The sequence below is a fragment of the Acanthopagrus latus genome, chromosome 19, assembly GCF_904848185.1.
Source record: "Acanthopagrus latus isolate v.2019 chromosome 19, fAcaLat1.1, whole genome shotgun sequence".
Lineage (NCBI taxonomy): Eukaryota > Metazoa > Chordata > Actinopteri > Spariformes > Sparidae > Acanthopagrus > Acanthopagrus latus.
Window position 1 is genome coordinate 23,437,157 of NC_051057.1, and position 21,170 is coordinate 23,458,326.

The 21,170-nt window shown below is 44.3% G+C and overlaps 2 protein-coding genes and 2 long non-coding RNA genes across 7 annotated transcripts in view; 1 reads left to right on the forward strand and 3 right to left on the reverse strand.

The window, feature by feature from the left end:
* The window catches only part of LOC119009057 (NACHT, LRR and PYD domains-containing protein 14-like), a 308,098-nt gene that overhangs the window by 41,040 nt on the left and 245,888 nt on the right, over positions 1–21,170 (reverse strand). The window lies entirely within an intron of this gene.
* LOC119009107 lies at positions 1,248–6,802 on the reverse strand. 2 transcript variants are annotated; one of them, XR_005071626.1, is made up of 3 exons: positions 6,655–6,802; positions 5,326–5,652; positions 1,248–1,872 (listed from the first exon to the last, which is right to left on the reverse strand). It is a non-coding gene; the product is annotated as an uncharacterized LOC119009107 (long non-coding RNA). The 2 variants fall into 2 exon arrangements; XR_005071625.1 differs by lacking the exon at positions 6,655–6,802 and having other exon boundaries at positions 5,326–5,740.
* LOC119009113 lies at positions 4,945–8,423 on the forward strand. Its single transcript, XR_005071631.1, has 3 exons — positions 4,945–4,999; positions 7,897–8,144; positions 8,297–8,423. It is a non-coding gene; the product is annotated as an uncharacterized LOC119009113 (long non-coding RNA).
* LOC119009049 (sodium channel protein type 4 subunit alpha-like) overlaps positions 13,901–21,170 on the reverse strand; it is a 159,284-nt gene continuing 152,014 nt past the window's right edge. For all 3 annotated transcript variants that reach the window (XM_037079965.1, XM_037079963.1, XM_037079964.1), the window contains exon 32: positions 13,901–20,237. In XM_037079965.1, the coding sequence (XP_036935860.1) occupies positions 18,931–20,237 (1,307 nt within the window). In that variant the 3' untranslated portion in view covers positions 13,901–18,930. The remainder of the gene's footprint in view (positions 20,238–21,170) is intronic.

A 21,170-nucleotide genomic window follows, 5' to 3' on the forward strand; every position in this document is an offset into this window, starting at 1 on the left:
GTTGTTATTCAGGTTCAGCTCTCTCAGATGGGAGGGGTTGGACTTCAGAGCTGAGACCAGAGAAGCACAGCTGATCTCTGACAAACTGCAGCTCCTCAATCTGAATAAAAAATAAAGGGAGTTAAAAATCAATTTATAATCCAACCTGTATAAATCAGATGTTAGTTCAGAGAGTCTTCTGTTAACAGATCAAATCAAACTTTAACAACTAACTGAACATTTTCAGTGATTTTAGTGGTCTGAAAACTGAATTTAGATTTAAAAAATAAAACAAAAATATGAACCAGGGTTCTCCCCAGACGGTGGAACAACGGTGCTGCGCTACTATACTCATTTTCAATGTTAGCTGCTTTATAGTGGTTGAGGATGATGAGCGAGCGTCTGTCCGTCCCCCGTCTGACGGTGAGGAGACCCCCAGCCAAAGATAGCGCCGGCGACCTTGCTCGAGGGTCGGAGGGTGATGTGCCGTGGAAACGGGTAGCCAATGTCTGACGCACCACTCTTTCGGAGACTGTAAACTCCCAGCGCAGCCGGTCTCACCCTGGCTGCTGCACCGTGTGCCCGTGGATAGCACTCTCCTCCGGGCAGAGAGGGGGGAGTCAGTGTCACAGTTTTACCCCCTCGCGTCTAACCGGAGGGACCGCGGTTATGTCAGACAAAAATGTACCATGCAGTCCCAGAAACAATGGCACTTTCTCAGCTTAACTATGGTTGCACTATTTCAAAACTAAACAAATCATGTGCCTTTGTTTACATTTCAATTCGAACTAGAACTTCCCAGAGGATAGATTTATAGTATAAGATTACTCTTTTTTAATTGAAAAATTAACAGGTACTCTAATGTATCATTTGTTTATTACTACTTATTACTGAATTGATATCGATGCATTTAAATCAATATTGAATCAGATTATGACCTAAAGAATCGAAAATCGAATCGAATTGTGAAGTTCTTAGCAACACCCAGCCCTACCTGACACTCCTCAAAAGAAAAGAAAAACTGAATAAGAAAAAAAGAACTATGCGTCCAAATTTGTCACAGCGTGGACCTTCTCCTGGGTTAGAGCTCAGCCAGTGTAGTACCCACCATGCGTTTTGTAAGGCTTGCCATGTTGATTTTTAGTGTGATTTTTAAGAGGGAAGGAGGTATCTATTTTCAATTTGATGTGCAATAAGTACTGCAGTGTAACCGCCTTATTTAGCCCTCTGGTACTCATTTCAACAATTAAAACTGCTTATTCTTTCACTGTCCTTGAATCATTTATTGCATATCAAAGAAACAACATTTTCAGAACAAGGTTCCTTCATTAGGTTTAAAATACAAGGCAAAAAATGATGACAATTTATGCGCACACCTGAGGAAGGAAACTTGTTCCATGGGTCGATACACCGATGAAAAAAATCAGCCCATTTTTCACAACCCAATGTTGGCAAGTATGATGAAAGTTGGCATCGCTACCCAGTTGACAACTCTGCTGGTTTTCAGATTCAGCTGCGTGGCGCCTTGGGTGGAGTGCAGCGTCGCTGGCCAGTCGAGTGGTCCGTTGGTTTTTGGTTTCAGCTGTGCGGCGCCTTGAGTGGAGAGCAGCATTCATGGACCAGCGGGCATCTTGGGCTTCAGCTGACTCAGCAGCACGTGCACGGCGCCTTGACTGGAGTGCGGCGTTGATTGCCAGTCGAGTGGTCCGCTGGCTTTCGGTTTCAGCTGCACGGCGCCTTGACTGATAAGAAGCATTGCTGGCCCGGCGGGCATCTCTGGCTTCAGCTGACTCAGCAGCACGTGCAAGGCGCATCGCCTGACGTTTTTTCTCTCTCTTGGTGCGATTGGTTAATGGCATGTTAACATCCACAGGTAGGCGATTATCAATTGGACTGCAAAAGAAAAAAAATACAGGACTCAATTTAATGTTGGCATGTCAAATGAAAATATTTTGTTAAGTTGTTCAATGTGTCTGCTGTCACTGATGTCTAACATCACCACAGTTATCAGTAACTAATTTAAACTGGTAATTATAGAAGCTGTCTGTAGACAGCCATAGTTCGACTATGCTTCTCAATCAGACGACTGCAACTTTCTGAGTATACATGCAGGTGAGAAAATCGAATTATTGGCAGAAGCATGTCATACCCAGGTATGATAGGTGGCGCTGTGCCCATTTCAACTAGTGGAAATAGAGCCACCTCCGGCTGACCTCTTTACATCACCAGCAACAACAAACCGCATTGGCATTTGAGAAAGATGGCGTATGAAGAGCAAGACGAAGCTACATCTTTGTACATTTCATATATCGTGTACATGATAATTACACAAACTAGATGCAGAATGGCATTCTTGCTTGCAGTGATTTCGGAGGAAAGATGCCACCGCTGTCCTTCCACTTCCGGCTCACAGCCCTGGGAAAAAAATCTCGAGCCTGAGCAGAACACAAATTCCGAATCCAGTCAGATGGAATGTATACATGCAGGAGTAATGCGACTATCAATGGAATAATCTAGGTGTTTTAATCAGATTATGACACATCCAATCTGGTCCAACTTTAGTCAGACTAAGGTGTATACATGCATCTTAACAATCCGATCATGGTCGGACAAACCCAGTAATATGATCTTCTCGAGTGTCATGTAAATGCACTGAGTGACAGACTGTTGACAGATGCCAACATAGCATGCTTTGAAACTACCATGATGCACCAAAAAAGCCCAGAGTTTGATATGTTACAATATGTTACCATTTAACCTATAAATGCACACTAACAAAAGTTCAAATAAGCAAATTATTCACTTCAGTCGTCCACACTATGCTGATTAGGTTAGTGTTGGTCATAACAGTGCCTACTTTACAGAACCAGCCAAGTATTGGCAGCCAATGCAAGAGATGAGCCCTGTGCCAGTGCCTCTGGGTGCTAACTATGATAATGAGGAAACAAATGCAGTTGTTTAAATAATTGTGTGTGTGTGTGTGTGCGCGTGTAGGTGTGTGTGTGTGTGTGTCGGGATGGGGGGCAGGTAAAAGAAGAGCGGGTTCGGTACGTGTAGGGGTCCAGGTGAGGCAGTGAGGTTTTCCAGGCCAAAGCATTCCCCAAAACTAACAGTATGAACAAAAACCCCTCTCAGATTTCGATGTGGTTTAATGTGTTAATATTTTAAATCGTTACGAAACGCAGACCGACATACTCGAAACGCTCCGGTTGTCATGATTCAAGCATTGGCAACACAAGAACCATTCAAAGTTAATGGGGTGGTAACAGCCATGAGAGCTAAGAAGGTTTGGTGAGCACAGAAAGTAACAGAGGGCCATGTTACTTCTGAAAAACCGAACGGTAACTGTAAGCACCAAGATAAAAGGACCTATAGAAGCCCAACATGACTGTAAGAGGGTGTTTCGGATTAACGCGGGGCTATGTTAACTGGCGACCGTCAGCCGAATGCGTCTGTGGTCACCGTAGCTACAACAGATGTTGAAAACGGGAAGAGAAGACGTAGCTGTCCTCAGATCTGCCTCTTTGTTCAGGTTTTCTCTGGTCAAAACATACCTGATATGTGTTCGGGCTGCTGTTTGATTAAACGTGTCTGACCCTCAGTCGCTGTATCACAGTTGCTGGTTGTTACAGAGGACGTTGTAAACAGGAAAATGGAGCGTTGCTCTTCCTGTGAATGTTTCTATCTCTAATAAACCTTTATTACAAACACGTACTCGTGACTTCTCCCTGTAAACATGCATCACACAAGGGAACTATAAACCTTGTAAATAAAATAAAAATTTAAAAAAAAAAAAAAAAAAAAGAATTACGGGACTTGAACTCACATTCACTGAGGAGCAAAAACACAAGCGCAGCAGCCAAACCACTCTACCAATCAAATCGCTCAGGTGATTGTCGGTATGACCTATTTCTCTCTTCACAGCGGACACACAGACACCTCTGGGTCGCAGAAGAAGGTCAGATCAACTCGTGACCGCAGTGTCTGTTCACCGTGTCTGTACGGTGATGATTTATAACACAAATAAGCATAACCTTTATGAAATGCACTTACTCGTCTTTACTGTCTATTTGAGTAAATATTCCTCACACGGAAGAACAATGGAACGCTTTTAAACGAAACAAACAAATAAATAAATAAAACATGGGACTCGAACTTAGACTCAGTGAGGGGAAAAAAGTATTACAACTAACCCACTACACCAGACTAACTACAGCTTTACTTACAGCATAACCTTTTAGCATAAGCACAGACACCTTTTGGACACAGAAGGTGGCAGGACAGCTTGTGACCACAGTGTCTATGCACCAAAAACATGATTAATGTATGTTCTTATCTGTAAGATTATGTTACAGGCCACTTTAAATGTGTAGGAATAACACTTGCTGCCCAAAAGATGCAACAACTGGAAAATACAAAACGTTATGAAAATTGTCCTCCTCTTTATCTGCTCAAAATATAGACTCAGCTATTTTCCATCATTCAAGCATTCTATTTCATTTTACTTCATTATAGAAGGTTTTTACCAAGAAAGACCTTATTCTTTTGTAGAATCTTATTTGTGTTATAAATCATCCCCGTACAGACACGGTGAACAGACGCTGCGGTCACGAGTTGATCTGACCTTCTTCTGCGACCCAGAGGTGTCTGTGTGTCTGCTGTGAAGAGAGAAATAGGTCATACCGACAATCACCTGAGCGATTTGATTGGCAGAGTGGTTTGGCTGCCGCGCTTGTGTTTTTGCTCCTCAGTGAATGTGAGTTCAAGTCCCGTAATTCTTCTTTTTTTTTAAACTTTTATTTTATTTGCAAGGTTTATAGTTCCCTTGTGTGATGCATGTTTACAGGGAGAAGTCACGAGTACGTGTTTTTAATAAAGGTTTATTAGAGATAGAAACATTCACAGGAAGAGCAACGCTCCATTTTCCTGTTTACAACGTCCTCCGTAACAACCAGCAACTGTGATACAGCGACTGAGGGTCAGACACGTTTAATCAAACAGCAGCCCGAACACGTATCAGGTATGATTTGACCAGAGAAAACCTGAACAAAGAGGCAGATCTGAGGACAGCTACGTCTTCTCTTCCCGTTTTCAACATCTGTTGTAGCTACGGTGACCACAGACGCATTCGGCTGACGGTCGCCAGTTAACATAGCCCCGCGTTAATCCGAAACACCGGTAAAACTTGAGAAACAGGGTCGTGATTTAGCCTTAGTTAGCTTTAGTTAGCTGCTAGCAGTCCTGCCGGATGAACAACGTTAGCCATGCACCAGACATGCTAACAAGAAGGCAAAACAGAAGCCGAACATAGATACACAGATGTAAAAGTAAAAGTATATAACTTACCGACGAGTAAAGACAGTATCCAGACATCCAGAATGTGTAGGGCTAAGGGAGTGAAGGCAACAGTCCGTTAAGATCCACAGAACGGGACCGAACCGCCGGCAAAATCCCGGTCCCGTTCCCGGCCCAGCTCTCTTCTTCTTCTTGTTCTTCTTCTGCTGGTTCTGCTGCTGCTGGTTCTGCTGCTGCTGGTTCTGCTGCTGCTTCTTCTTCTTGTTCTTGTTGTTGTTGTTCTTCTTCTTGTTCCTCTTCTGCTTCTTCTTCTTCTTGAATTCCGGCAGGCTGTGCGCAAAGGAGCGTAACGCTGCCCTCCACAGTCAAGACTTAACACTAGTGATGGGAACGGCAGTTCTTTTTACTGAACTGAATCTCTAGAATCCGTTCAGTAAAATGATTCGTTCAAAAGATTCGTTCACCGAATCGTTCAGTGCTCTCCAACTCCCTGAACTGATGAGCAGCCAAACGATCCGTCATTCAGTTAATAATTCAGCCCTGAGGTTCACGTGCACTCACTGAGGGACGGTGCGCAATCATTCACGGGATACGCAGCGCTGCTCTGAGTGGTTTACATGCACTAAAATTATTACACAGTGAAAAAGTGTCCTCTGTGCACAGTAAAATCACTTAACATGATGCTACACGGATGTTAGCCACACAGCGCTAATTTTAGCAGTACGGTTACTGAACGTGAATCATGAGAATCATGAGTAAGAGACACACTTTCAGCACAGTACGTGAACGAGAATCACGTCCTCAGCGTCAGTTCTCTGCCTGCAGTAGGTTCGTGAATCATGAACGAATCACAGCGTGAACGAGAATCACGTCCTCACAGTTCTCTGAGTGAGTCGCGGCAGTTCCACTCCCGGCCGGCATGATCGCAGCTGAGCTCAACTGAACTGAGAAAGGAACGAATAAGTCCATGAAGTGATCCCGTTCACTTCGTTCACTGAAAAGATCCGTTCGTTCGAACGATACGTTCGCGACCAACAAAACACTAACGGTAGCTCGCTAAAGCTAAGAGTAGCTAGCTACCTGCAGCTGTTGATAACTCCCTTGATCTGCTGCTGTCTAACTATATTTATTTAATTATCTTCCAATTCTGCTCATTTTTCACAACCACACAAGTGTATCTAAGAAGCGACCAGAGTTTGATGCTCCTCGGTTAACGTTACTACGGTTATTTCAGCCGCTCGGCCGCCATCTTGGCTGCAGCCGCCGGTAAAGTCCCGTCTGATCCTGCCAGCGAGCGAGTCACGAATACAGTCTTTCATGAGTTTTCCTCCGAGTCAAACTGGACTCAGCTTTAATAGAATAAAACAGCAGCTCACTCACATCAGCCTCCTTTGTTTCTGTCAGCACTAAGATTGAAATGTTGAAGTTTTCTCTCATCTTTCCTTCTTGCTGTCAGCAGAGGAGCTGCGCATGCGCGTCACCTGCCACCTGCAGGAACAGGAAGTAATATTAACTCAGTTAAATTAAAATAAGATGATAATATAATAATCTAAATAATGGAGATTGTTGTGGAGACAGAACGAAGTTCCAAAGTTGAGCCAATCACAACGAAGCCTCGTCTGAAGTGAGATAAAACAAAGAAGCAGAACAAGTAAAAAGGAATAAAAGTGATAAATAAAAGAAGACGATGTCACATCAGAGGATCTAAACTCTAAGCAGCATCCTGCATCCCAACAGAACAAAACAACAGCTGTCTGTATGCTCCTGTCGTCCTGCAGCACCTCTGTTGTCCAGCAGGAGGAGCTACAACTCCACAGAAACATCAGCCACACCTGCTGCTTCTCTTTGTGGAGAGTGACCTCTGTTCTCTGCCTCATCTCCTTCCCTTTGTTTGTTTCCTAACCTCCTCTATCCTATTTGTTTCCTTTTGTCTGTCTCTCATCTTCCTTCTCTTTTCCCTCCTCGTGTGTCAGGTTATGAAAGTGTGTGTGTGTGTGTGTGTGTGTGTGTGTGTGTGTGTGTGTGTGTGTGCGTGCGCTCTGCTTTGTTTTTAGGTCACTTTAACACCGACTCTCCTTAAATCAGTGTGAAAGCAGCCTCGCTCTCTAAAATAGAAACAATTAGTGCGGCCTGACGTTCAGCTCTTCCTTCCTTTCTTTCTTCCTCTCTCATCCTCTCCGTCCCTCTCGTCCGTCTGTCGTGTCTGGATGAGGTCGTCTGGTGTCACACATCCAACACATGTTAACAACACACACATTCACTTCTTCAGAAACACAGAGATGCAGGTTTCACTCCAGTCTGGGGAGGAAACAATGTAGTGGACTCCAATCTTTATTTCTAATTTATATTTGTATTTTATTGATAAATTACAGGTGCAATATATAAGAACTGACCTCCTTTCATTTAACCCCAACGTGACACACAAACTCACTCGTCCGTCTTTACAGGCCACTTTAGTTCCACACTGTTCTAACTCTGACTTTACAACTTGGACACTGATCAGTTTATAGAAAACCTGGATAGTAATTGTGCAGTAAGACTCTTAGTGGTGGAGACGTTTCAGTCATGTGACCGTGATGTCGTCTGTTTGTAGCCTAACATTAGCTTCTTACTGCTACACAGTTAATGTAGCTTCACACATCACAGAGTGGAGTTCATCTGTGGAGAGTATCTGGATCAACAGAACCTGGACCGATCAGAACCTTCAGATTATCTTCTGTTTTCCAAAATCACAATCAAAAATCCCACAGACGATCCGGAGCTGCGCTGACTTCAGTTTCCACTCTTTGGCTCGTTGCTTGGATGAGCTGCTCAAAATGAAAATGATGCACAGCTCCGACCTCATCGCTCAGAACCAGAACCTCGATCGGGTCAGTAGCAGAGAGACTTATTTACAACTTGTAAATGTGCTGTGAGTGTGCTGTAAAACTGACACATTCAAAATGGGATTAATCAATTATTTTACACTGCTCCATTTTCACTTCTGTGTGTTCTGTGTGTGTGTTCTCTGTCACCATGGCAGCGAGGTGTTGATGAGGTCCCGTGATGGTCGACAGGGAGAGATGAGTGTGGTCCCTGACCTCCCTGTCCAGAGGGATACACACACACACACACACACACACACACACACACACACACACGTCCAGACAGTGTGTAGAATAAAATCCTCACGCTCGAGTCTGTGTGTGTGTGTGTGTTTCATGAGTGAACTCACTGACAAACGACTGACATCACAGGCTCGCTCCTTTATGCTGTGTCAGCAACTCTCCTGCATATACTTAGTGTGTGTGTGTGTGTGTGTGTGTGTGTGTGTGTGTGTGTGTGTGTGTCTTTGACGCTAACGAGCAGAGAGAGGTACAGTCAGAATGAACACTCTAAGATGAAGATGAGATACGATGAGGATGAGGAAGAAGATGCAGAACAGGACAGAAAGAGATGAAGACGAAGCAGCCGTCGCTCCAGATGTTTAAAACTTTGGATTCTAATTCACCAATTAACTACATTTCTTGGTTAAAATCCTCCTGGAGAGTGAATACTTGACACCAACACGACTCCATGTTGTTGGTCTGTGGCAGCTGTTTGCTAACACATGAGACAAATCAGCTCTGTGAGGCTCGAACACGTCAAGAAATCAATTCAAACTCATTAAAGGTCAAATTAAAACAACCCCACTGATGGTCAGACTCTCTAATGTGAGAGCTTCTGACAGCAGCACATCTTTTTTTTGTCAGCCATGATTGTGGTGACAAAAGCAGGTATTTTAAAGGAACAGTTCACCCAAAAATATAAATCTCCTCCTGATGATATACAGTCAGGTGAAGTGTGGTCGTCCACAGAACAGTTCTGGAGCTTCACAGTGAAACAGAACTGCAGCGTTCTGCTGAACAACTGAAGCAGCTGGAGAATGAATTTTATAAAATGTTAAAACCAACCAAAAACATAAAAAATACTCATAAACTACATTAAAATTTAGCAGAATCAGCTGTTAGCACTTCCTGTTAGCAGTGGACCTGTAGATGTTCAGACGACTCTCACTGGATCATTGAGGTACTGAAGGAAACTTAAAAACATGATGTTTCTCAGGCAGGTTCTGCACGTGAGAAGAGTGGATTTATTCACCTAACCAGATCTTTACCACTTCATCATCATTACATAAAATCTTTTATTTATTCACAAAGACACAAAGATGTGCTCGTACAGAACCTGTGAAATATGAAAATAAAATGCCAGCATGTAGTGTGGGAGCAGAACTGTGTGTGTTTTTATAGATATTGTGAGCACTGAATTTACAGGTCACTGCACTCAAATATGCACAAAATGCATGTTCATGGTTTGGTGCAGTGGCATTAAAGTAGGCTACAAACACTCATGAGAGCTGGTGAGCAGAGCAGGACTACAGCTTCCCAGCAGCCTCGCTGCCAGACATTTGTTTTTCTCCACCTCAGCTCCACGCAGGCTTCTCTGGCACCACCTGCCAGAATGAGGGTTTCCTGCTGGCATCAAAAGGTGACGGCAGGCAGCAAACCCAACTTCCAGACACTAAAACGTCCCTTCAGAAATGTCATGTTCATTTTGTCTGTACGGCTGCAATCAGCCATCGTTTTCATTACTCAGGAATATGAAGATTATTTTCCTGATTAATCGACACAGTTTTGTGCTCCGTCAGAATTTGTCATGGTCGAAGCGAACGCCTTAAACTGTCGCTCGTTGTTGCATCAACGCTTCAAAATCCCCAAATATCTATTATCTATAAAACGTTTCCTGTGATAGAAGATGAAGAAGACCAGCGATAATATCTGATCAGCTGCTGATCAGAGTCGATGCTGATGTCATTTTCTGTCAGTCAACAAACTGTTTCAGCTTTGTGTCGGACTGCAGAGTGTAGAAGTCAGAAACGAGAGAGGCCGGCTGAAAAATGTGGCGAAGTGGCCCTTTAAATGAATCAGCCATGATACATCGATCAGGATCAGAAAATGATCAGATCAATACTTGTGTTTAATTTAATTAGTGATATTAACTGCAGCACACACACACACACACACACACACACACACACACACACACACACGGTCGTGGTCTATCTGTTCCTGCTGAGCCTTCTGTTCTCTGAGCGTGCTCAGTAGAGACCCACTGGGAGGGAAAACACCCACAATCCCACAGGAGGGACTGACCCTGCGCAAGGTGGTGTGTGTGTGTGTGTGTGTGTGTGTGTGTGTGTGTCTAATTTTCAGTTCTGTTTAAAAAAATCCTTATTTACAAGTCTGCAGATAATACACTACACTATGTATTAAGACTTCTCTCAGTAGATAACGTAACAACGTAACAGTAATCTCGTAACTTAACGAGTTTATTTTAAAGGTAACGTTACCCAACAGTCATTAGATGAAACATGACAGCAGATACCTTCAGGCTCTATTCCCTGCAGACGTTGGTGCTTCTGTCTTTCAGTCGGACTCGATGGTCCCGGACATCTGATTGTTGTTCAGCATCGTGCTGGCAGAGGGCGCTGTTCAGCACAGTTCACCCTCCATCACACAGGACCAAGAGTTTCAGCTTCTTCACGGTTTGGACAGTGAGAGCAGGTGTTTCTCTGCTCCGACAGGTCGCTGAACTGAAGACTGAACCGATGATGACGACGTGATGGTTGTGTGAATCGGTTTAAGTGAACTGTTCCTTTAAGAGAATGGCGTTGGAGTTTTGGCAGGCAGACAGACGGGGAAGCTCCGTTTAACATATGCTGAGGAATTCTGGCACCCCCACTGTGTGTGTGTGTGTGTGTGTGTGAGACAGGGTTACGTAACCAAATAAACAAGTCAGTACAAACACTCTCTCCCTCTCTCTCAGTTCAGCGCCTTGCTCAAGGGCAATGAGGCAGCTCAGGACAGTCTGTGTTCCTGTGTGACATCATCAGTGGAGCTGAGCCAATTAGACAATCTATTGATTATTCCGTCGACGATGATGTGAGAATCTGCAGCTTTTCTCCATGAAATCATTGTGAATTCAACTAACTGAGGTTTAACCTTTAAAGACACAAATATAAACGTTCATGTCACTGAAGATGTTCAGTGATTTCCTGAAACAGCTGCTCAGTGCAGATGTCTGTCGGGGGACTATTTTCATCAGCGGAGGAATCCACATTTTGTAATCTGGTGAGTATTTGTGAGTATTTGTGGGTGTTTGTGTCAGCAGGACGGTGAGTGAAAACAAACCGCAGTACATTGTGTCGTTTCTCACTTTTCATATGTCTGCTGGAGCACAGACTCGTCCTGGGAACACGAGGGAGAGGAGGAGGGGACGCGAAGAGGAAGAGAGTAACACAACCGACGGGTTTTCAGCAGCAGCTTCAAGTGTCATCCTCAATCTGCTCTGACACACACACACACACACACACACACACACAGTCAGGCAGCATTACATCATGAGTTCGGCTTCATGACACAAGCGAGCAGCGTTGGCGAGCGTGACGTGGGGTGGCGAACCCGCGTCGAGCGTGAGATGGAGGGAGGAAACTGCAGAGAGACGGATGCAGATGAGCGTGCAGAGTCAAAGTAGTGTGCAAAAGCAATCTGCCGCGGGGCCGAATCCTACCCAGCATGCTCTGAGAGATACGGGACGCCATAAACCTGTCGGTCCGTCTGTGAAGACGCACCGTGATGCTGCGCTCCGATCTGCTGACATCACAAACCACGACAGGCGTGTTTGTGTCAGGCTGGAGGAAGAAGTAAAGAGCTTTATCTTAAACCGAACTGGGACGAGCTTCATTCCCTCGTTAACTCGTTCAAACTCAAATTAAATGAAATAAAATCACCAGAACAGTGTTGGTTCATCTCCACAGTCTCTTCTGGTCTGGTCCACTTTAATCCTCAGTTCACAGACTCAGATGTGAAAATATTCCTGCTCTACACGCTGTTTTCACCTGCTGCTGATGTCCGCCTCCATGTCTCTCTCCATCCCCCGCCTGCCGTGTTCAGTCCTGGTCAGAGCGGCTGTAAATCGCCTCCATCCTGAACGCCCTGTCAGGCATTCACTGGGAGGCTTTCTACAAAACACAGAGCTTTTTGAGACGTTTATTAAGAGAGAAACTCGACGAGACTGGGAGCTCAGAGCACCAGTGGAGTGAAGCTCAGGAGAACTGGACTGAAACGAGCTGCTGCTAGCTGGCTAGCATGCTAGCTTCAGTAGCTATCTCTCATTTCTTCACATTCTGGTGAAAATGTACTTTTGAAATAATCTCACCCAAAATGTTCATTCATATTTGTGTCTTTCTTCTTTAACAGTGGACACAGAAATATAACAACAATAAAAATATCCAGAAATAATGAAATCAAACCATCACAACAGATTCAGTATTAAATTTTTTTCTCGTTTATTACAGGAGGCTTTCATTTTATATACAGAGACATGTATTTGCAAAATACTAAAAAGTATTTCAACTCAAAGTACTAAAAAGTATATATATATTTATATATATGTTCATATTATAATCGTCGTAATTATTATTATTGTCTCTAAAACACCAAGGTGGGGTCACTGAGGCACGGCTTTCGCCTCCTTTACACCGAGGTTTCACCGGCGAGAACCGCTGAGGTCAGAAGGAAACCTCGTAACTTGTCCTTTATTATCTTTACATGGTTTTTGAAAAAGACTTTAAAAATATGGAGACGTTTAAAAGTTTTACCAAATCAGTGATGGAGACAAATCTCTTCAGATTTGGACTTTAAAATGTCACTAATTGGATTTTTTAAACTTACAAATACATTTTCTTGTCTCTTTTTCCGGATCCGAAACTATGGAGTTACAAGGTTTCCACCCTCCAACTGTGATCTGTATCTTCCAGCAAAAAACACAATAAATCTAGAAATCAAGAAACCTCTTATCTCCAACTGAGTGATTTATAAATGCCGTCTAGATGTTTGTGTGGCCGACTGCCAGCCGACTCATTTTGTCTTAAAATCGACATTAACGATGAGAGAAACTTTCCCCAATTTCAGCTGAAATAAAAGACGATGCATGAGATGTCAGGACGGGAAACATTCAGCGTATTCTCCCCTCCTTTCCTGAACAAGGCAACGTTCTCGAGATATGAGGTTTCTGGGTGGACTGATATGAAGCTGGAGACCCAGTAAAGACCAGTTTCTCAACCGCTGTGAAACCAGTTTCGGTGTAAACGGGGCGACGGTGGTTGAAGCAGTGAGAGGATGCCTGGAAAAACCAAATCCATGACGACGACAAAAGTAAAAACATCATCGTTATTATTATCCTCATACTGTAAATAAGATACAGCATCACTCACTGCCTGTTTACATGACTGTTGTATTGCATTTATCACACAGTTAATAGTAACAATAGTAATAATAATGAACAATGAAACCACTTGTTTTCTGTGCATTTCCTCCGTGTTGGTACGTAGATGTTTGTCGTTTTGTTTTTCGGAGATGACAAAGCAGCTTTTGGTTTTTGAAACGGGGAAAAGAAGGCAGGAAGGAGCAAAGATTCTCAGTCTCAGAGTTTGTGTTTAACGCCCCCCCTCCGATCTTAATATGGACTCTTCCAAACCTTCTGGTAGCACCACATGGACTGACCCAAAGCTCAGAGCAAAGATGGTTGTTTTCCTCCAAATGCCAAGTTTTTTTTTACGTACGATTAGTTTTTCACACCTGAACAGGAGAGAAAGTTCCAGATTTGTTCTGCGTCTGGAGTTTTCCTCTCCTGCTCAGACATGTTGGGAGTTACTCTGAAGGTTTCTTCAGCTCATACAGTCAGAACAGAGTGACGTTCAGGTGCGCAGAGCCGCAGTTGGTCTTTGTTTTGTTGCTCTACTTGCTTCGGTGACGGTTTCACACAGATTCAGGTGAACAAACTCTGAGCTTTACGTCAGCTCGCTGTCCTGATACTGAACGGAAATGTTCCACTGCATTTTTTGTGCTCAGTGCAAACCAGAGTCTGACGTCCAGATTCACTGAAGGTTCACTGCGAGGGCGACTTTGTGCAGGTTTATTCCTCTTCACTTCAAACACTGTTACTGTGTGGTGGCGTGGATGTATTAAAGGAACAGTTCACCAACAAATGAGCATCCTCTCCTCCCTCCATGTTGATATAAAGTCCTAACAACTGAAGTAGCCAGAGAGCCACAGAGAAACAACCAAAACACACCAGACTTCACTGCTCCACAAAATGTTTTACTTGATATTTTTCAGAAGCTGAAAGTCTTTTCAGATCAGTTTGGGAAAAGTTTTCGGACCCTGCTTCTTTAGTTAGCATGTCAGAGGAGCGAGTCTTAAACTTGGAAGGCAGCATTTCTGTACGCTGATGATGCAACGTTGTTTTACTGTGAAGCTCCAGAAATGTTTTCTTGACCACTTTCCATCAACATTTAGGGAGGAGATGATGACTGAACTGTTTTATAGGAACTGTTCCTTTAAGACAGCTGGACACAACAAACCTGTCGGTGTTGCAGCGACTGCTCACAGCACTGCAACATTAAAACTCCCACTGCGAGTATCATCGTTATAAAAGAGGCTTCTGTGAAACTGCTGTCAGGACAGATTGCTCCTCTCTTCACCCTGCAGACTTCAGTGAATCTGAACATTTTTCGACTGTTTAAAAATATGAAGTAGGACTAAATCAGCCAGTCAAGTCTGCGCCGTTTGTCTGATAACTTCAGAGTCTCAGCGGTGACGGAGGGGGGCGGCGACGCACCGGGAACCTCGTTCAGTTTTTAAAAAAAGAATCATTTCATCAATCAACCATCCAAATGTTAAACCAATCAAATAATCACTCAACCTGCCAGTCAGGAAATCAAAGCATCAACCAGTCCATCAATCAAGCACGTTATCAATCAACCAATGGGAAAGCATGGCTTGGAGTGTTGGGGTTCGTATGTAGCAGGCACACTCTGGGTCTATTGCTACTGAAAACAGCCCTTCAGCACAACTGCAACCTGAAATACGCCTCGCAGCAGCGTTCAGCAGTGTCTTAAGTATTTACCTAGTTAATATGGTTATCTATTCTCAATAGAATCTAGTAGAAATAGAGTCCAGACGGTGCCAGTAAAACTGTTTTTTTTTCTTTTTCCTTTTTTAAATTAGTCTAGTAAAGCGTTTAGTAAAGATCCCTCGGGTGACCACGACAACAGAGACAGAGAGAGAGAGGTTGTTCCAAATATTGAGATCAAAGCAGACTGAACGAACGCTGTACACACACACTTTGACACTTCATCGTAATAAAAACGAGCGGCGACGCTCCTTCACAGCAGCTCCTGTCCGTCAAACCACGATAACACTGTCAGCCGGGAAACTCGTCAGAGTTCAGCCGATGCTCCAGGTGTTAAAGTGCATTTCCTCCCAGCGTTTCTTCACAGATCCACGCAGTGACAAAAAGCTCCTGTGAAAGTCAAGCGTCACCGGAGAACTCACTCAAAAGGTCTCGGCAAACCGTTATTGCTCGACGCGGTTTGTTTTTATTTGTTTCTCTGTGCAAAATGGATAAAGAGCCGCCTCGCTCGGCCTCGCTCGGCCTCCTCCAGGACGCAGCTAAAACGTGCAAAAAATAAAAATATGAAAAAATCAAATCCTGGATAAAATAAAGCAATCGACCAGAAAACAAAGTCAATAAATAAATAAATAAATAACGCTGTGTTTTGATTTGAAGAGTCTCCTTTCGCACTCAGATATCCTTCAGGTGGAAAAATAAGACGCTTTCTGCCGAATCCAACATTTGTCACGGAAAACTTCTTAATCTGTTCACTAAAGTTTACATGTGCTTTGACTTTACCTGCACATTCAAGTCACTGAGAAAACTAATTCCAATTAATTGATCGAACGAAACTCTTCAAATCATTTGGTGGAAACAGGAAGCAGAGAAGCTCTCGGCGTCGTCACACCGACGCTCTGGAAAAACCTTTTTCAAATCATCCAGATAGTTTGAACATTTTGTCCACATGCAGACGAAGCCTGTCCTCAGTGTTTGTTGTTCATTTACTTATTTAATTATTGCTGTTCCAGGACCAGTCATGTGGATGTGATGTCAGAGCTCTGTGGCTTGTGTTGGTATCAAAAGAGACTACTTGTTTATTTACAGTTGAGAAAATTCCCCTGTGTCTTTGTCTGAATAATTAAGAGAAAAACCTGCTGGATTATCTGAAAAAATGCTGAAAATAGATTTTATCTGCTCACGATAAGTTCATAAACTGTCTGAAAAATAAAAGAGGACAGTTTAGTGAACAGATGCATGTTGGGAGAAGTTTTTAAGGATTGAGACTTGATGAATCGTTTGTGGTTGAATCTTATTTTAGAGGTTGTGGATTTTGATTTAAGGTCCAAATTCAGATCGAGCTGCTGTGGCTGAATGTGGTGAGAACACAACTCTCATATTATCATACTGATGACGCTCTTGGTTCTGTGCTGGCAGCAGAAATACTTGGTTAAGTTTAGGAAAAGATGGTTTAGGTTCAGAAACACTTTTTCCCAACAGAAAGAACAACGTCTCCTATGTGTGCGTAGTTTTCTGGTCGTTTGTTCCAAACCACAAAGTTTTGGCGTCACGATCACACGTCACGTCTGGTCCAGGAGCAACATTCATCTGATGTCTGAGCAGCGACACATTAGCAGATATCTCCTGCAGAAGTATTCAGTCTGAACAAGCTCCAGACTGTTAGAATGAAAAATGACATCACATCTGCAGTCTGGAGATATCAGTGTCAACAACTGACTCCTGATCTGCTGCAACATTTAAAACGGGAGAAACAATCTGACCTGCTGTCTCTCAGCTGCCGCGACACGTTTTTGTGTTTCGAAGGTTTTTCCAGGACGCTGATGATCTGAAGCAAAACCAGTGTGAACTCCTAATGAAACTAAACGTGGTGGAATCCTGACGCTCGATGTGCTGAGTTGATTGTCGCACTCCGGTCGGGCTGGTCGACCTCAAAGATCTTCAACCGGTTTAACTTTGAAGAATTTGGTTCAAGCTCTCGAGTGCCGAGCCGAACTCTGACCAGACGGAGAGATGATGACAGCGGGTGATTTGTGGAAAAAGTCCGTACAGCGAACATTAAATCCTCTGACGGAGGAAAAACTTCATATTAAAAAGTTGCTGTGAGTGATTCAGACACGAGGACATCGCTCACATTTCAAAGACTGATGAATTGTTGCACAATCATACATGTTTTACACATTTTTATATTTGCCACATTCATCTAAACCTTCAGTCTGGTCCTTTAACTAAATATGTATTAAATCCTGCTTTGGAAAAAGGTAAATCAACTTGAGGTGTCTTCAGGGTTTTATGATATGAATCTGAGACAATAAGAAATAAATCACTTGCTGAACTTTTGCACCAAATTATTGATTCTCATCTAACAGAAGTTTTGACAACATATCTGAACACTTAATTGCTGCCAAATCATTCAGAACTGATCGATGGTCTACGAGCCAAGATCCTCCAGTTTTATCCTCCTGAAATGTGGTACAGCAGCTGGAAAATCTTTTGGTTTGTTCGTGAAATGAAGCTCAAAGAATCTACTTTACTCTCTGGACTTTTACAACAAATCACCCGACAGCCCCTCAAAAAAATGGATGGACATGAGGATGTTCCCCACCAGGGCAAAACACATGTTGGAAGAGTCCGGGACTGTGTAGAAAATCTCATTGTGCACTTGTATTAGTTTTTGGTGTTATCTGAAAGGTTTTCAGAGGAAAAATAAAAACCTCCCGGGCCTCTTTTTTGTTACGCGTCTTTGCCCAGGTGCAGTAAAGTGACCGCACATGTAAACTCAGAACTGCCAACAGAAACAGGTGAAGTTGCTCCTCAGGTGTTTGCGTGTTTGCGCCCTCTCCTCTTATCGAGCACAACGTGGTGGTTCAGACACTTTCTCAAAGCATGTCGAAAGAGAGACACTGCTTATTTTTTTTTCTTCAACTTACTCTAAAAAATATAAAAAATAGTAATAATCGTACCGCTATTAAAAGACTGGTAACATCAACAAAGTTATACTTTTACTACGAAAACATTTTGTTTAAATCACGTTGTCATTATTTTCCCTCCTCTCTCGAGTCTCGCTCAGTCGGTCGGAAAGCCGTCAACTGTTAACGAGTTGAGAAACACCTCCAGGAACACTCTTACAGCCGGGCGTACTCTGAGAATATTGATCAACGGTGGGAAGGCACAAACCCCCCAGGCCAATAAATGATGGATACATCTGATATAGTAGTTTTGACCCCTCGGACCTCCTGTAGCTGAGGTCAAACGTCAGTCAGTGTTCTGAACCGTCGGCTCTGGTCGACAACAGAGACCCGAGTGGTCAAAGGGATCTACGCTTCTGTCTTTCACTCCAACAAAGGCGAGAGTTGACTGGACAGACGGGGCTTCCCTCTCTGTTATTGCAGTTTTTCTGCTCCCCTTTAAGAAACTCCAAAAACGCTGTTGACTTGAGTCCAGGAATCTCCACAGGGAACAGGAAATAACATTAAAGGTAGTAAATATTCCACTTTGTTTGCTCCTTCACTCGACTCCTCTTGCAGTCCCTCCATCATAGCTTTTCTCTGCCGCCGTCTCAGCGTTCCTCAGCTATGGTACATTCAGTAAACAAAAGAACAAACAGGCTTCACCCAAAACAAGGACATCCTCATTTGTTGAATTTTTTTTGCTTTTTGGTTCCTGCTATGGTAGCGTTTTCTGCTGCCTGTCAGAGTCGACCTTTGACGGCGACTGTTCGCTCGGTTCGCTGCCTGCAGTGTCGACAGTGATCGTGTCTGTCTTGGCAGCGAGCGGGTGAAAGATCTCTGACGTGGCTCGCGTCACGCTGTCGTAGGACGGAGGGGACGAGGTGGAGGAAATCGTCTCAGAGCGTTCTATCCCCAACAAACTCGAACCGTAGTTTTCCCTCATCATGGCGGCAATCAGCCCTTCTTTCTCAGGCGCATCCTCCCCGAACACTACCTCACCGCCCTCTTCACCTTCACTTCCGGCGTGCCGAGGTGTGGTGATCTGCCGGTACAAGTAGGAGGCGGCCTTCATCTGCCGCCTGACCAGGTGCCTGCGGTAGCACCTCTGGATCACTGTAGCCGAAACCTCTTCCTGTTTTCGCCTCAGAGTCGTTGTGATCGGCTCATAGGAGATCTTGGATGGGTTGGCCATCATGAACTTCTCCTCCATCTGCTGCTTGAGGGCGTCCATCTCGCCCGACTCGCCCAGGACACGCTTTGTGAAGGCAAAGAGGATGTCCAGGCAGTGGATCTTGTCCCCACTGACCATGGGCAGGTCCATGGAGATCAGTTTGATCTTGTTGGGCTTGGCGATGCGCAGCGGTTCCGACAGCGAGTCGGCAAAGTCTGACAGCTTGGCGTACTCGATGAACTGCGTTGCCTCTGGGTCAAACTTCTCCCAAACCTCGTAGAACATCTCAAAGTCGTCCTCGCTCAGCGGCTCGGTGCTCTCCTCCGTGGCCACGCTGAAGTTCTCTAGGATGATGGCGATGTACATGTTCACCACGATCAGGAAGGAGATGATGATGTAGGTGACGAAGAAGGTGATGCCCACTGACGGGTTCCCACAGTTCCCCCGGACGGTGGTGCCAGTGTGGGGGATGTTGGGGTTGCACTCCTCGGGGGAGTTGTTGAGGATGGGGCTGAGCAGACTGTCCCAGCCGGCAGAGGTGGTGATCTGGAACAAGCAGATCATGCTGTTGCCAAAAGTCTCAAAGTTAAACATGTCGTCGATCCCCGCCTGGCGCTTCACGTAGGCGAAGTTGGCCATGCCGAAGATGGCGTAGATGAACATGACCAGGAAGAGGAGGAGCCCGATGTTGAAGAGAGCAGGAAGTGACATCATGAGGGCGAACAGTAACGTCCGGATGCCCTTAGCGCCTCTGATGAGACGCAGAATCCGTCCGATACGGGCCAGTCGAATCACTCGGAACAGTGTTGGTGACACAAAGTACTTCTCGATGATGTCAGCAAGGACGATTCCTGAGAGAGAGAATGAGAGAGAATAATTATGGACCTGCAGGTCATCATGAGTGTAGAACTAATACACATGTATGTACACTGGATCTCTGTGGGTCACTGAGGAAACCTGTCGACAAAAATCACCATGATGTGTGGAGGTAAATCTAAATCATTTAATGCTGACAACAGAATTGTACTCAGATTTAACAGGGAAATGTGTTCAGGTGTAGTATTTTCATATTTCTGTCATCACAATAATAACAAACTTTCTGCTCTGAACATGATTTTGAGTCCTCGTCCTGCAGGACTGAGACGCCGACGCAGGAGAAACTATTTGCCGGGTTTCTCGGTTATATTGGCTGAAAATCGATTAGCTGAGGTCTATTAGTTGACCGAGATTTTCTTTTATTTGAGGACATTCCTGTGAGTTACATCATCTAAAAGCTCTCAGTTTGGATATCTCAGTCTTTATGTGGCAGCTCGGCTGTGATTACATCCTGAGTAATTGGTTCTGGAGGGCTGAGCCGTCGCTCCCCTCTAACAGCGAGTCAAACACTGTAATTCATCCATCTTTTCCTTGTTATCCCGGAATGATAAACTCAAGGAACACACACACACACACACACACACACACACACACACACACACACACACACACACTTCTATCTTTCATCCGTCTCCCTGTGTTGAGTTATAGACGATGGACGGGATGAGCGGGGGGGAGTCGAGAGGGAATCACCATCACATCGTACATCAACTCAACTACCCCCCCCCATCCTGACGTGTCTCTCTCTCTCTCTCACACACACACACACACACACACACACACACACACACACACACACACAGCTGATGTAACAGGTCAATCATGTTTGATTTGTCTCCAGGGACCGCCCTCTGGCAGCTCTGATTGCTGCTGTTACCTTCACCTCCCCCGGGCAGCTTCGTCTGAGT